Source organism: Manis pentadactyla, chromosome 8 (assembly GCF_030020395.1).
Source record: "Manis pentadactyla isolate mManPen7 chromosome 8, mManPen7.hap1, whole genome shotgun sequence".
Lineage (NCBI taxonomy): Eukaryota > Metazoa > Chordata > Mammalia > Pholidota > Manidae > Manis > Manis pentadactyla.
This window is the reverse complement of record NC_080026.1, coordinates 41,942,688-41,956,779: the sequence shown is the minus strand read 5'-3', so window position 1 is coordinate 41,956,779 and position 14,092 is coordinate 41,942,688. Positions and strand designations below refer to the sequence as shown.

Sequence of the window (14,092 nt, the reverse complement as noted above, 5' to 3'; positions counted from 1 at the left end):
AATACAGCAGCCTTATTCTTACCCACCAAATTATATTGTTTGATGCAGACTCCAGGAGACCTAAGGTGGGACTTGTGCTGGATCTCAGAGAGCAGAAGGCATGCCTGCAGAGCAGAGCGCAGGTGAAAGAGTGGGGAAGGAACAAAGTTCACAGGTGCCTCTGGAGAAAACTCTACCTCCCAGCTAACTTCCTTCCTGGAGATATGGTCCTCTCCATCCATCTCTTATTTCCATCTCTTAGTACCCAGGGACTTTATTTTGGCAGTTGCTGTGATTTTATTTATATGATAATGAAACAAACTTATTTGTCTTAATTATAGTAACTTTCTCTTAGGGGATCTTTCACAACATGGCTCTTGATGGTGGAAGCATCTGTGGGCCCTTTTGGTGGCAGTCAGGGTTCTGCTCTGAGGTATGTCTGGTAGGTCAGGTTTGGGCTGTTGAGCTGTGAAGAATGAGCTGTGAAGGTCGGTGCAGGTAACCAAGGGGAATGCTGCCTCCTGCTGAGTGGAGTGCTGTCTGCCCACAGGAGCATTTGACCATAGAATGCCAAGTTGGTAGTGGCTATTTTGCTGCCTACTTGTTATTTCATAAAGGAGCACCTGTCATTGTCATGGGGACAGTGATCAGGGCTCCGCTGCAGACACTGCCATGGTGCTGTGACTCCCTTCCCTGCCATTTGGTGTGACTCAGAGGAATTTCTCCAACAGGAGCCTGACTTGCAGCTAGACCATGATGTAGAGATCTGTGACCTGCACAGTGCAAGAGCTCTGCTTTACAAAAGGGTCATCTTAATTTTTTAACCCTGCTCATGTGTCCTTTAGCATCTGCTGAAACAAATGATCAGAACCCATGAAGGGTGATCAGAGTTGAGGTATAAAATATCTTGCTGACTGCTTAAGAGTCCCAGTTCTGGAGGCATCCTGTAACTTACTGCCTTTGTAACTGTGGGTGAGTTCCCTAAACTCTCTGTGCCTGAGCTTCATCATCTATACACAGAAAACAAGGATAACTATGACAGGTGTGAAGATCAGCTTGGCAATAAATATAGAACAGTGCATGCCTGGCACAGACCTAGCTTTCAGTAAATGATAGCCATTATTATTGCCTTCACTACTAATAAAATAAGTTGAGTTTGCATACCTTTTAAAAGTACAATTTTATATAAAGTATGAGGTGTTTCTTTCTTTTTTTTTAAATTAACCCCAGACATTAAATTATTGATTGAGTCATGAAACCAAGTCAGTATGTTTGCAGGATTAAAAACACTACAAACAGGAAACTGTTAAGATCTATTAGTCTAATCCTCATTTTGAAGATAAGGAATAGGCCCATTGAGGAGAACTGCCTTCCCCAAGGTTGTACAGCTAGTTGGTGGCAGAGATGGGATGAGACATCAGTGTTCCTGACTCCTTTTGCTTTACCGGGTGACTTAGCAATACCACTTTATAGTTGGCCTAGAAACCTCTGACATTTAGGTCCTAGAAACCTCTGACATAACATCAATTCAGCAAACCATCATAATGATCCATGTGGCAGTTTCAGGTATATAGTGAGTCTCTTGAGAGGGAGAGGGCTCAGTTGCGATGAATGGTGGGTAGCTATAATGCCCTCCAGAAGCAAGTTAGTGTAGTGGAAAAACCTTGGGACTAGCAGCCAGGAGTACCTAAGGCCACGCATAAGACTATCCTAGAGATCCCGGATGTATTATTTAATCTGCTTCTTCAGCAGTAAAGTGGGGGTAATAGCATCTGCCTTGCCTCTCTACCTCATGGTGTAGTTATAAAATGCAAATGGTGAAATGTATACAAGACACTTCAAAGTATAAGGAGTAATTACACAAAGGCCAATATTGTCATCGTTAGGCAGGATAAAAAGGTTCTTGGAGTTGTTGGTTTAGGTATGCTATTGTTTTGGAGTCAGTCCTTTTTTTAGAAGAATCCAATTTCCTGTCTTGAATCACTGACTCTATCAATGGTAACTAAGGAAGATAGCAGTTAAGCTCAACTATATAGTGCTGCTATAATAGTAGAGCTCAGTGGAAATTAAATCTTATGCAGTAACTGACATCATATGGATTCATTATATTTCTCATTTCCCCATAGATCTGTTTTATGTTATTTATAGCCTCCCATTCATATAGACACCCAGCAGCAAATTGTAATAATAACCCTCCAGTATCATTCCAGGCCCTGTTCCATTCCTTTTCGATAAAACTGTTGAGATTATATAGTATGTATTAGAAAAGCAATGCTTTTCTTTATGTTTGAAACTTTTCACAATAAAAAGTAAAACAGGTAAAGGGGGTAAAAGGGCAAGAAAAAAAGTAAATAAAGTTAACCAGAAGTATCAAGGTGGGGAACAGTTCTAATTAGAATAAAAATGCCTCTGTCTGGAGAAATATGGTAGTAGTGCTTGTCATGGTTGAGATTAGATATGGTGAACTCTCATAGTAGCAAAAAAAGATCTGGGGACAAAAAAGCTAGAATACCTTGCATAAGCAGCTGTCTACTTGCACCCAGAGCCTGAGCAGATTTTTCTAAAATATTCAACAAAAACATTAATTTGCATAGAATGACAAACCAGGTCATTGGGGGGTGAAGACCTATATTAGTTGAGCACCTACTATATGTCATTTACTTTGTTTAAGGGATTTATATATATTGTTTCAAAATGTGTCCTATACATTTGCTCTCTACATTTATAACTAAATCACACTCTAATAATTTAAAAAGTCAGATGGAAGTTTATAGTGCATGTTATGTTTTCATAAATTTTTTTGAGGGTAAACCTCAAAACACTTGTGAAAAAGATTCGCATCACTGAAGAGTTTGTATCTCCTTTTCTGGTATTAAAGTCAAGAACTGATATCTTCATTGCCATTTAAGGAAGTTTTTTAAAGGATTCTTTGGTTGTTGAACTAGTTTGTGGACCTGGGTGGAAGAAAGGTCTGAATATATAGTAACTAGAAAATTTTAATTTTTTCTGGAAATTTATAAGGAATAAAAAACAATTTGAGTAGAATGATAAACCGTGCTTCTCAAGGGAATATTCAGTACTACAAAGATGTCACTTCTTCCCAAAGTAATCTGTAAATTTGGTATGATTCTAATCAAAACTCAACATTTTTTCATAATGAACTTGAGAAACTGATAAAAGAATTTATTTGGAAAAGAAAATATATAAGAATGGCCAAGAAATTTAACAAAAAACAGTGGTGACAGGACAAGGACCCATAAAGCATGAGTAATTGAAGAGGGTAATGCTGGTACATTTTACATATATATATATATACATATATACACGTATATATATATACACAGATATATATGTACATATACCATTTCACATCAGGGAAAGGATGGATTACTAAATTGATGATGTTGGGATTCTTAATTTTCCACTCCGAAAGGAAAAAGCTAGATCCCTACCCTTCATTATAGCCCCCTCTGAATAGATTAAAAGGCTAAATATAAACTATGCAAGTAACATACAAGAACCTTTTTTTCACAGTCCCCAGTATAGGGATATGAAATGATAAGTTTGACTACATAAAATGTTAAAATGTCATAGGACCCTCCCCACAAAACATCCAAACCCCAACCTAGTTAAAACCAAGTTGACAAGCAGCAGAAATATTTGTTACCTGTATAAAAGCCAAAGGAGCAGACCCTGAGAAGGCAGCCGCCTGGTGCCCACTGCCCTTCTCCAGGAGAGCTTAGACTCACCAGCATGCGGAGGACTCTCTTACCTGACAGCTGACCTATCCAGCAGCCAGTTCAGGAGAAGCGCCTTCTCACCCTCAGTAAGCATCTGTCTCCCCTACTTCTTAGGATGTTTACAAGCCTCGTCGGAAATACAAACGCCAGCAGGGAGCAGAGGAGCTGCCCGATGAAGAATCTAGAGTCCATGCTACACTTTTGGAATATGGCAGGTAAAGACTGGGGCCCAGTCCAAAGTGTCCATTTTATAAAACCATTAAAAAAGAAAAGCTAATTCGAACTGCTTCATTGGGATTAACCAGGTTGGTTTTTACCTGATGGAGTTTACTGGTTTTGGCCCGAAGATTCCCAGCTTCAGTATGTTTTCTGTGGTATTGAATTACCCAGGTTCCAGTGCGTAGCTTCCCTGGTGGTGGTAGAGGTCTGACCTTGAATGTCCTCTCTGCAGTGTGTGTGTAACTGCACTCTGGCTCTGCCCTCCTTGGGAAGGTGTTAGGGATTTGCGAAGATGGGTGGTGTGCCTTTCAGGACTCTGCCATTTGTTAAAAACTTCAAGTAAACTAATGAATTAAAAGTAGTTGTTAAGTTTACTAATTTAAGTTTACTTGCTTTAAATAAATTTAGAATAATAGTTTTGGTTTCCTGTGAAATTCTTCCTGATCAGGGAAATGGAGAATTTTGTCACTTCTTAAAAGCATATCTAATTTAAAAAAAAGAAAAATTTTGTATCTTCAGTTTTTTTGTAAAAACACGTGCACTTGGAAGTGCTTCTCCTCATTGAATTGTTTGCTTGACCTGGATATTAACCTTCATTTATGTCCTGCTTTTTCACTTAGGGTAACTGATTCCTTGATGTGAGTATGTTTCCCATGTTTCCTCTCTTTAAGCTGGGAATGGTTGCTGTGTGCTGCTCTGCCCCAGTGCCAACCCTCCTGGGGTGGCTGGAACTAACAGCATTGCCACTAGCATCTCCTGAGTGAGCACCTAATGGCTTCTCCTTCTAGGTCACTGGAGAGAAGGAAAAGGAAATTAGGCTTAATTCACTTAAATATTCCATCTTTCTAATGGAATTGCAGTTGCCATGTTGTTTTTGTTTTTGAGGGTGTATGTAGTTTGGGCTCAGGTCCCTCCTTCCTAGGAATGAAAACTCCTCTGTTTCATATAAAGGAAGTTGTCAGTTCTGGCCCAAAGCCGGGTGTGATGGCTGCCTCACAACTCACCAGTTGGTGCTTAGATTGAACTTCTTTTCTGAGTGAGGCACCTCCAGACCAGCGACATAATTTGGGGGTCCCAGTATAAAATGAAAATGCAGAGCCCCTTGCTAAGAATGATTAATTATGGTAAGTTCAGGAATTTCAAGGCAGCAACAAGTGTGGGACCCTTGTGCAGCTGGGTGGGTTGCATGTCGTAGGCCCTGTGATGGTTTCTTTCTAGCCAGGCCCAGGTGCACATGGGTGAGTCAGCCTGTACTGATCAGGGCGAGCCAGAGCTGGGAGACCTCTGTGAGTATCACATGTTCCTGAGCCAAAGTGTATTTAGTGTGGTTAAGAATGGTGTGGTTTCTCTTAGTTTGTACTGTTCATATCTCCATTTTTTCTATTATCATGGATACTTAAACATTCCTGGTGGTAAAAAGGAATCAGACATTCAGTGAAGCTATCTCACCATGACCATGCTGATGATATTTCAGTAATTTTTTTTGCACTTTTCTGCATGCATTTTTTAATTCATTTTGTTATCATTAATCTACAATTACATGAAGAACATTATGTTTACTAGACTCCCCCCTTCACCAAGTCCCGTCCTACAAACCCCATTACAGTCACTGTCCATCAGCATAGTAAGATGCTGTAGAGTCACTACTTGTCTTCTCTGTATTGCACATCCCTATGTCCCCCCCACATTATACATGCTAATTATAAGGCCCCCTTTCTTTTCCCCACCCTTATCCCTCCCTTCCCACCCATCCTCCCCAGTCCCTTTCCCTTTGGTAACTATTAGTCCATTCTTGGGTTCTGTGATTCTGCTGCTGTTTTGTTCCTTCAGTTTTTCTTGTTCTTATACTCCACATATGAGTGAAATCATTTGGTACTTGTCTTTCTGTGCCTGGCTAATTTCACTGAGCATAATACCCTCTAGCTCCATCCATGGTGTTGCAAATGGTAGGATTTGTTTTCTTCTTATGGCTGAATAATATTCCATTATGTATATGCACCACATATTCTTTATCCATTTATCTACTGATGGACACTTAGGTTGCTTCCATTTCTTGGCTATTCTAAATAGTGCTGCGATAAACATAGGGGTGCATCTGTCTTTTTCAAATGGGCTGTTGCATTCTTAAGGTAAATTCCTAGAAGTGGAATTCCTGGGTCAAATGGTATTTCTATTTTGAGCTTTTTGAGGAACCTCCATGCTGCTTTCCACAATGGTTGAGCTAATTTACATTCCCACCAGCAGTGTAGAAAGGTTCCCCTTTCTCTACAACCTCGCCACCATTTGTTGTTGTTTGTCTTTTGGATGGTCTTTTGGATATCTCTTTGTGGTTTTAATTTGCATTTCTCTGATGACTAGCGATGTGGAGCATCTTTTCATGTCTGTTGGCCATCTGAATTTCTTCTTTGGAGAACTGTTTGTTCAGCTCCTCTGACCATTTTTTAATTGGATTATTTGCTTTTTGTTTGTTGAGGTGCATGAGCTCTTTATATATTTTGGATGTCAACCCTTTATTGGATCTGTCATTTATGAATATATTCTCCCATACTGTAGGGTACCTTTTTGTTCTATGATGGTGTCCTTTGCTGTACAGAAGCTTTTCAGCTTGATATAGTCCCACTTGTTCATTTTTGCTTTTGTTTCCCTTGCCCAGGGAGATATGTTCATGAAGAAGTCGCTCATGTTTATGTCCCAGAGATTTTTGCCTATGTTTTTTTCTAAGAGTTTTATGGTTTCATGACTTACATTCAGGTCTTTGATCCATTTAAAATTTACTTTTGTGTATGGGGTTAGACAGTGATCCAGTTTCATTCTTTTACATGTAGCTGTCTAGTTTTGCCAGCACCATCTGTTGAAGAGACTGTCATTTCCCCATTGTATGTCCATGGCTCCTTTATCATATATTAATTGACCATATATATTTGGCTTAATGTCTGGAGTCTCTATTCTGTTCCACTGGTCTGTGGCTCTGTTCTTGTGCTAGTACCAAACTGTCTTGATTACTGTGGCTTTGTAGTAGAGTTTGAAGTTGGGGAGTGAGATCCCCCCCACTTTATTCTTCCTTCTCAGGATCGCTTTGGCTATTTGGGGTCTTTGGTGTTTCCATATGAATTTTTGAACTATTTGTTCTAGTTCTTTGAAGAATGCTGTTGGTAATTTGATAGGGATTGTATCAAATCTGTATATTGCTTTGGGCAGGATGGCCATTTTGACGATATTAAGTCTTCCTAGCCAAGAGCATGGAATGAGTATCCATTTGTTAGTGACCTCTTTAATTTCTCTTAAGAGTGTCTTATAGTTTTCAGGGTATAGGTCTTTCACTTCCTTGGTTAGGTTTATTCCAAAGTATTTTATTTTTTTTGATACAATTGTGAATGGAATTGTTTTCCTGATTTCTCTTTCTATTAGTTCATTGTTAGTGTATAGGAGAGCCACAGATTTCTGTGTGTTAATTTTGTATCCTGCAACTTTGCTGTATTCCTATATCAGTTGTAGTAGTTTTGGAGTGGAGTCTTTAGGGTTTTTTATGTACAATATCATGTCATCTGCAAATAGTGACAGTTTAACTTCTTCTTTACCAATCTGGATTCCTTGTATTTCTTTGTTTTGTCTAATTGCCATGGCTAGGACCTCCAGTACCATGTTGAATAACAGTGGGGATAGTGGGCATCCCTGTCTTGTTCCCGATCTCAGAGGAAAAGCTTTCAGCTTTTCACTGTTCAGTATGATGTTGGCTGTGGATTTATCATATATGGCCTTTATTATGTTGTGGTACTTGCCCTCTATACCCATTTTGCTGAGAGTTTTTATCATGAATGGATGTTGAATTTTGTCAAATGATTTTTCAGCATCTATGGAGATGATCATGTGGTTTTTGTCCTTTTTGTTGATGTGGTGGATGATGTTGATGGATTTTCGAATGTTGTACCATCCTTGCATCCCTGGGATGAATCCCATTTGGTCATGGTGTATGATCCTTTTGATGTATTTTTGAATTTGGTTTGCTAATATTTTGTTGAGTATTTTTGCATCTACATTCATCAGGGATATTGGTCTGTAGTTTTCTTTTTTGGTGGGGTGTTTGCCTGGTTTTGGTATTAGGGTGATGTTGGCTTCTTAGAATGAGTTTGGGAGTATTCCCTCCTCTTCTGTTTTTTGTAAAACTTTAAGGAGAATGGGTATTATATCTTTGTATGTCTGATAAAATTCCAAGGTAAATCCCTCTGGCCCAGGAGTTTTGTTCTTGGGTAGTTTTTTGATTACCGCTTCAATTTCTTTGCTGGTAATTGGTTTGTTTAGATTTTCTGTGTCTTTCTGCGTCAGTCTTGGAAGGTTGTATTTTTCTAGGGCGTTGTCCATTTCTTCTAGGTTTTCCAGCTTATTAGCATATAGATTTTCATAGTACTCTCTAATAATTCTTTGTATTCCTGTGGGGTCCGTCGTGATGTTTCCTTTCTCGTTTCTGATTCTGTTGATATGTGTTGATTCTCTTTTCCTCTTAATAAGTCTAGCTAGACGCTTATCTATTTTGTTTATTTTCTCAAAGAACCAGCTCTTGGTTTCATTGATTTTTTCTATTGTTTTATTCTTCTAAATTTTATTTAGTGTATTTTGTTTTGAAACTCTGTTTTAAATTGGGTCTTCTGCATATGTGGTATATGGTAGTCATCACTAGGCAATGGCTGGGTTAATTCAGGACATCCAGGACCTTCTCAGGAGTGGCTTTTGCAATTGAAGTGCAGAGGCTGGGAAATCTGGAGTGTAAGAAAGAACAATACCAATCTTAGTTCCTATTGAGAGGGTCATATGACTTCTGCTGATGTGTAAGCTACCAGTAGGTACTTGATGAAGGATATTTTTGTTTCTATTTTTAGGGAGAGGGGTTTTGCTTTATTAAAAAAATTTTTTTTTAATTTTGGTATCATTAATGTACAATTACATGAACAACATTGTGGTAACTAGATTCCCCCCATTATCAAGTCCCTACCACATACCCAATTACAGTCACTATCCATCAGCATAGTAAGGTGCTATAGAGTCACTACTTGTCTTCTCTGTGCTATACTGCCTTCCCTCTGTGCCCCCCACCCCGACATTATGTGTGCTAATTGTAATACCCCTTATTCCCCTTATCCCTCTCTTCCCTCCCATCCTCCCCAGTCCCTTTCCCTTTGGTAACAGTCCATTCTTGGGTTCTGTGAGTCTGCTGCTGTCTTGTTCCTTCAGTTTTTTCTTTGTTCTTACACTCCAGAGATTAGTGAAGTAATTTGATACTTGTCTTTCTCCACCTGGCTTATTTCACTGAGCATAATACCCTCTGGCTCCATCCATGTTGTTGCAAACAGTAGGATTTGTTTTCTTCTTATGACTGAATAATATTCCATTGTGTATATGTACCACATCTTCATCCATTCATCTACTGATGGACACTTAGGTTGCTTCCATTTCTTGGCTATTGTAAATAGTGCAGCGATAAACATAGGGGTCCATATGTCTTTTTCAAACTGGGCTGCTGCATTCTCAGAGTAAATTCCTAGGAGTGGAATTCCTGGGTCAAATGGTATTCTATTTTGAGCTATTTGAGGAACTTCCATACTGCTTTCCACAATGGTTGAACTAACTTACACCAGCAGTGTAGGAGGGTTCCCTTTTCTCCACATCCTCGCCAACATTTGTTGTTGTTTGTATTTTGGATAGTGGCATCCTTACTGGTGTGAGGTGATATCTCATTGTGGTTTTAATTTGCATTTCTCTGATGATTAGGAATGTGGAGCATCTTTTCATTTGCTCTTTGCCATCTGAATTTCTTCTTTGCAGAAGTGTCTGTTGAGATCCTCTGCCCATTTTTTTTTATAAGTCATTTTTTTCTTTTTTTCTTTTGGTATCATTAATCTACAATTACAGAAAGAACATTATGTTTACTAGGTTCCTCCCTTCACCAAGTCCCCCCCCACATACCCCTTCACAGTCACTGTCCATCTGCATAGTAAGATGCTGTAAAATCACTACTTGTCTTCTCTGTGTTGCACAGCCCTCCCCGTGCCCCCCACACACTATACATGCTAATCATAATGCCCTCTTTTTCCCCACCCTTATCCCTCCCTTCCCACCCATCGTCCCCAGTCCCTTTCCCTTTGGTAACTATTAGTTCATTCTTGGGTTCTGTGATTCTGCTGCTGTTTTGTTCCTTAAGTTTTCCTTTGTTCTTATACTCCACATGAGTGAAATCATTTGGTACTTGTCCTTCTCTGCCTGGCTTATTTCACTGAGCATAATACCCTCTAGCTCCATCCATGTTGTTGCGAATGTTAGGGTCTGTTTTTTTCTTATGGCTGCGTAATATTCCATTGTGTATATGTTCCACATCTTCTTTATCCATTTATCTACTGATGGACATTTAGGTTGCTTCCATATCTTGGCTATTGTAAACAGTGCAGCGATAAACATAGGGGTGCATCTGTCTTTTTCAAACTGGAGTGCTGCATTCTTAGGGTAAATTCCTAGAAGTGGAATTCCTGGGTCAAATGGTATTTCTATTTTGAGCATTCTGAGGAACCTCCATACTGCTTTCCACAATGGCTGAACTAGTTTACATTCCCACCAGCAGCGTAGGAGGGTTCCCCTTTCTCCATAACCTCGCCAACATTTGTTGTTGTTTGTGTTTTCGATGATGGCGATCCTTACTGGTGTGAGGTGATATCTCATTGTGGTTTAATTTGCGTTTCTCTGATGACTAGCGATGTGGAGCATCTTTTCATGGGCCTTTTGGCCATCTGGATTTCTTCTTTAGAGAACTGTCTATTCAGCTCCTCTGCCCATTTTTTAATTGGATTATTTGCTTTTTGTTTGTTGAGGTGTGTGAGCTCTTGTATATTTTGGATGTCAACCCCTTATCGGATATGTCATTTATGAATATATTCTCCCATACTGTAGGATGCCCTTTTGTTCTACTGATGGTGTCCTGTGCTTCACAGAAGATTTTCATTTTAATATAGTCCCACTTGTTCATTTTTGCTTTTGTTTCCCTTGCCCATGGATATATGTTCCTGAAGAAGTTGTTCATGTTTAAATTCAAGAGAGTTATGCCTATGTTTTCTTCTCAGAGTTTTATAGTTTCATGACTTACATTCAGATCTTTGATCCTTTTTAAGTTTACTTTTGTTTATGGAGTTAGACAGTAATCCAGTTTCATTCCCTTACATGTAGCTGGCCAGTTTTGCCAACACCAGCTGTTGAAGAGGTTGTCATTTCCTCATTGTGTATCCATGGCTCCTTTATTATGTATTAATTGACCATATATGCTTGGGTCTGGTCTCTCTAGTCTCTTCAACTGGTCTATGGGTCTGTTCTTGTGCCAGTACCAAATTGTCTTGATTACTGTGGCTTTGTAGTAGAGCTTGAAGTTGTGAAGTGAGATCCTCCCTGCTTTATTCTTCCTTCTCAGGCTTGTTTTGGCTATTTGGGGTCTTTTGTTGGTTCCATATGAATTTTGGGACTATTTGTTCCAGTTCATTGAAGAATGCTGTTGGTATTTTGATGGGGATTGCATTGAATCTGTAGTTTGCTTTAGGCAGGATGACCATTTTGACAATATTAATTCTTCCTCCCCAAGACCATGGGATGAGTTTCCATTTATTCAGGTCCTCTTTAATTTCTCTCAAGAGTGTCCTGTAGTTTTCAGGGCACAGGTCTTCCACTTCCTTGGTTAGGTTTATTTCTAGGTATTTTGTTGTTCTTGATGCAATTGTGAATGAAGTGTTTCCTGATTTCTCTTTCTGCTAGTTCATCAGTAGTATACAGGAATGCAACAGATTTCTGTGTATTAGTTTTGTATCCTGCAATTTTACTGAATTCAGATAGCAGTTCTGGTAGTTTTGGAGTGGATTCTTTAGGGTTTTTTTATGTACAGTATCATGTCATCTGCAAACAGGGACAGTTTGACTTCTTCCTTCCCAATCCGGGTGCCTTTTATTTCTTTGTGTTGTCTGATTGCCATGGCTAGGACCTCCAGTACTACATTGAATAAAAGCAGGGAGACTGGGCATCCTTGTCTTGATCCCAATCTTAGAGGGACAGCTTTCAGCTTCTTGTTGTTAAGTATGATGTTGGCTGTAGGTTTGTCATATATGGCTTTTATTATGTTGAGGTACTTGCCTTCTATACCCATTTTATTGAGAGTTTTTATCATGAATGGATGTTGAATTTTGTCAAATGCTTTTTCAGCATCTATGGTGATGATTGTGTGGTTTTGGTCCTTTTTGTTGATGTGGTGGATGAAGTTAATGGATTTTCAAAATATTGTACCATCCTTGCATCCCTGGGATGAATCTCACTTGATCATGGTGTATGATCCTCTTGATGTATTTTTGAAGTCAGTTTGTTAATATTTTGTTGAGTATTTTTGCATCTATGTTCATCAGAGATATTGGTCTGAAGTTTTCTTTTTTTGTGGTGTCTTTGCCTGGTTTTGGTATTAAAGTGATGCTGGCTTCATAGAATAACTTTGGAAGTATTCTCTCCTATTTTTTGGAAAACTTTAAGGAGAATGAGTATTATGTCTTCTCTTAATGTCTGATAAAATTCAGTGGTGAATCCATCTGGCCAAGGAATTTTATTCTTGGGTAGTTTTTAAATTATTTATTCAATTTCATTGCTGGTAATTGGTCTGTTTGGATTTTCTGTTTCTTCCTGGGTCAGTCTTGGATGGTTGTATTTTTCTAGAAAGTTGTCCATTTCTTCTAGGTTATCCAGTTTGTTAGCATATAGTTTTCCATAGTATTCTCTAATAATTTTTTGTATTTCTGTGGTGTCCATCCTGATTTTTCTTTTCCTATTTCTGATTCTGTTTATGTGTGTAGATTCTTTTTTTCTTAATAAGTCTGGCTAGGGGTTTATCTATTTTGTTTATTTTCTCAGAGAACCATTTCCTGGTTTCATTAATTTTTTTTATTGTTTTGTTCTTCTCAATTTTATTTATTTCATCTCTGATCTTTATTATGTCCCTCCTGGTGACTTTGGGCCCCGTTTGTTCTTCTGTTTCCAGTTTCAGTAATTGTGACCTTAGACTGTTCTTTTGGGATTGTCCTTCTGTGTTTAAATAGGCCTGGATTGGTATGTACTTTCCTCTTAGAACTGCCTTCACTGCATCCCAAAGAAGTTGGGGCATTTTGCTGTTGTTTTCATTTGTCTCCATATATTGCTTGATCTCTGTTTTAATTTTGACATTGAACCATTGATTATTTAGGATCATGTTGTTAAGCCTTCATGTATTTGTGGGCCTTTTTGTTTTCTTTGTACAGTTTATTTCTAGTTTTATACCTTTGTGATCACAAAAGTTGTTTGGTACAATTTCCGTCTTTTTGAATTTACTGAGGCTCTTTTTGTGGCCTAGTATGTGGTCTATTCTGTAAAATGTTCCATATACACTTGAGAAGAATGTGTATCCTGCTGCTTTTGGGTGGAATGTTCTATAGATGTCTGTTAGGTCCATCAGTTCTAATGTGTTGTTCAGTGCCTCTGTGTCTTTACTTATTTTCTGCCTGGTTGATCTGTCCTTTGGAATGAGTGGTGTATTGAAGTCTCCTAAAATGAATGCATTGCATTCTATTCCCTCCTTTTATTCTGTTAGTATTTGTTTCACATATGTAGTGTTCCTTTGTGTTGGGTGTATAGATATTTGTAATGGTTATATCCTCTTGTTGGAGTGACCCCTTTATCATTATGTAATGCCCTTCTTTGTCTTTTGTTACTTTCTTTGTTTCAGAGTCCATTTTGTCTGATACAAGTACTGCAACACCTGCTTTTTCTCCCTGTTGTTTGCATGAAATATCTGTTTCCATCCCTTCACTTTTAGTCTGTGTATGTCTTTGGGTTTGAAGTGAATCTTCTGTAGGCAGCATATAGATGGGTCTTGATTTTTTATCCATTCAGTGACTCTATGTCTTTTGATTGGTGCATTCAGTCCCTTTACATTTGGGGTGATTATCAATAGATATATACTTATTGCCATTGCAGGCTTTGGCTTCGTGGTTATTAAAGGTTCATGGGCAGCTTCTTTACTATCTAACCATCTAAATTAACTCACTTATTATACTGTTACAAACACTGATTTATTACTCTCCCTTCTTTTTTTTCCTCCTCCACTCTTTATATGT

The 14,092-nt window shown here is 38.6% G+C and overlaps 1 protein-coding gene across 2 annotated transcripts in view; it reads left to right on the top strand.

The window, feature by feature from the left end:
- CCDC93 (coiled-coil domain containing 93) overlaps window positions 1-14,092 on the top strand; it is a 117,171-nt gene that overhangs the window by 28,923 nt on the left and 74,156 nt on the right. Inside the window, exons 7-8 of one of the 2 annotated variants that reach the window (XM_057505678.1) lie at window positions 3,834-3,934; window positions 4,559-4,576. In XM_057505678.1, coding sequence (XP_057361661.1) covers window positions 3,834-3,934; window positions 4,559-4,576 — 119 coding nt within the window. The remainder of the gene's footprint in view (window positions 1-3,833; window positions 3,935-4,558; window positions 4,577-14,092) is intronic. The other variant, XM_036886595.2, reaches the window with a different exon arrangement.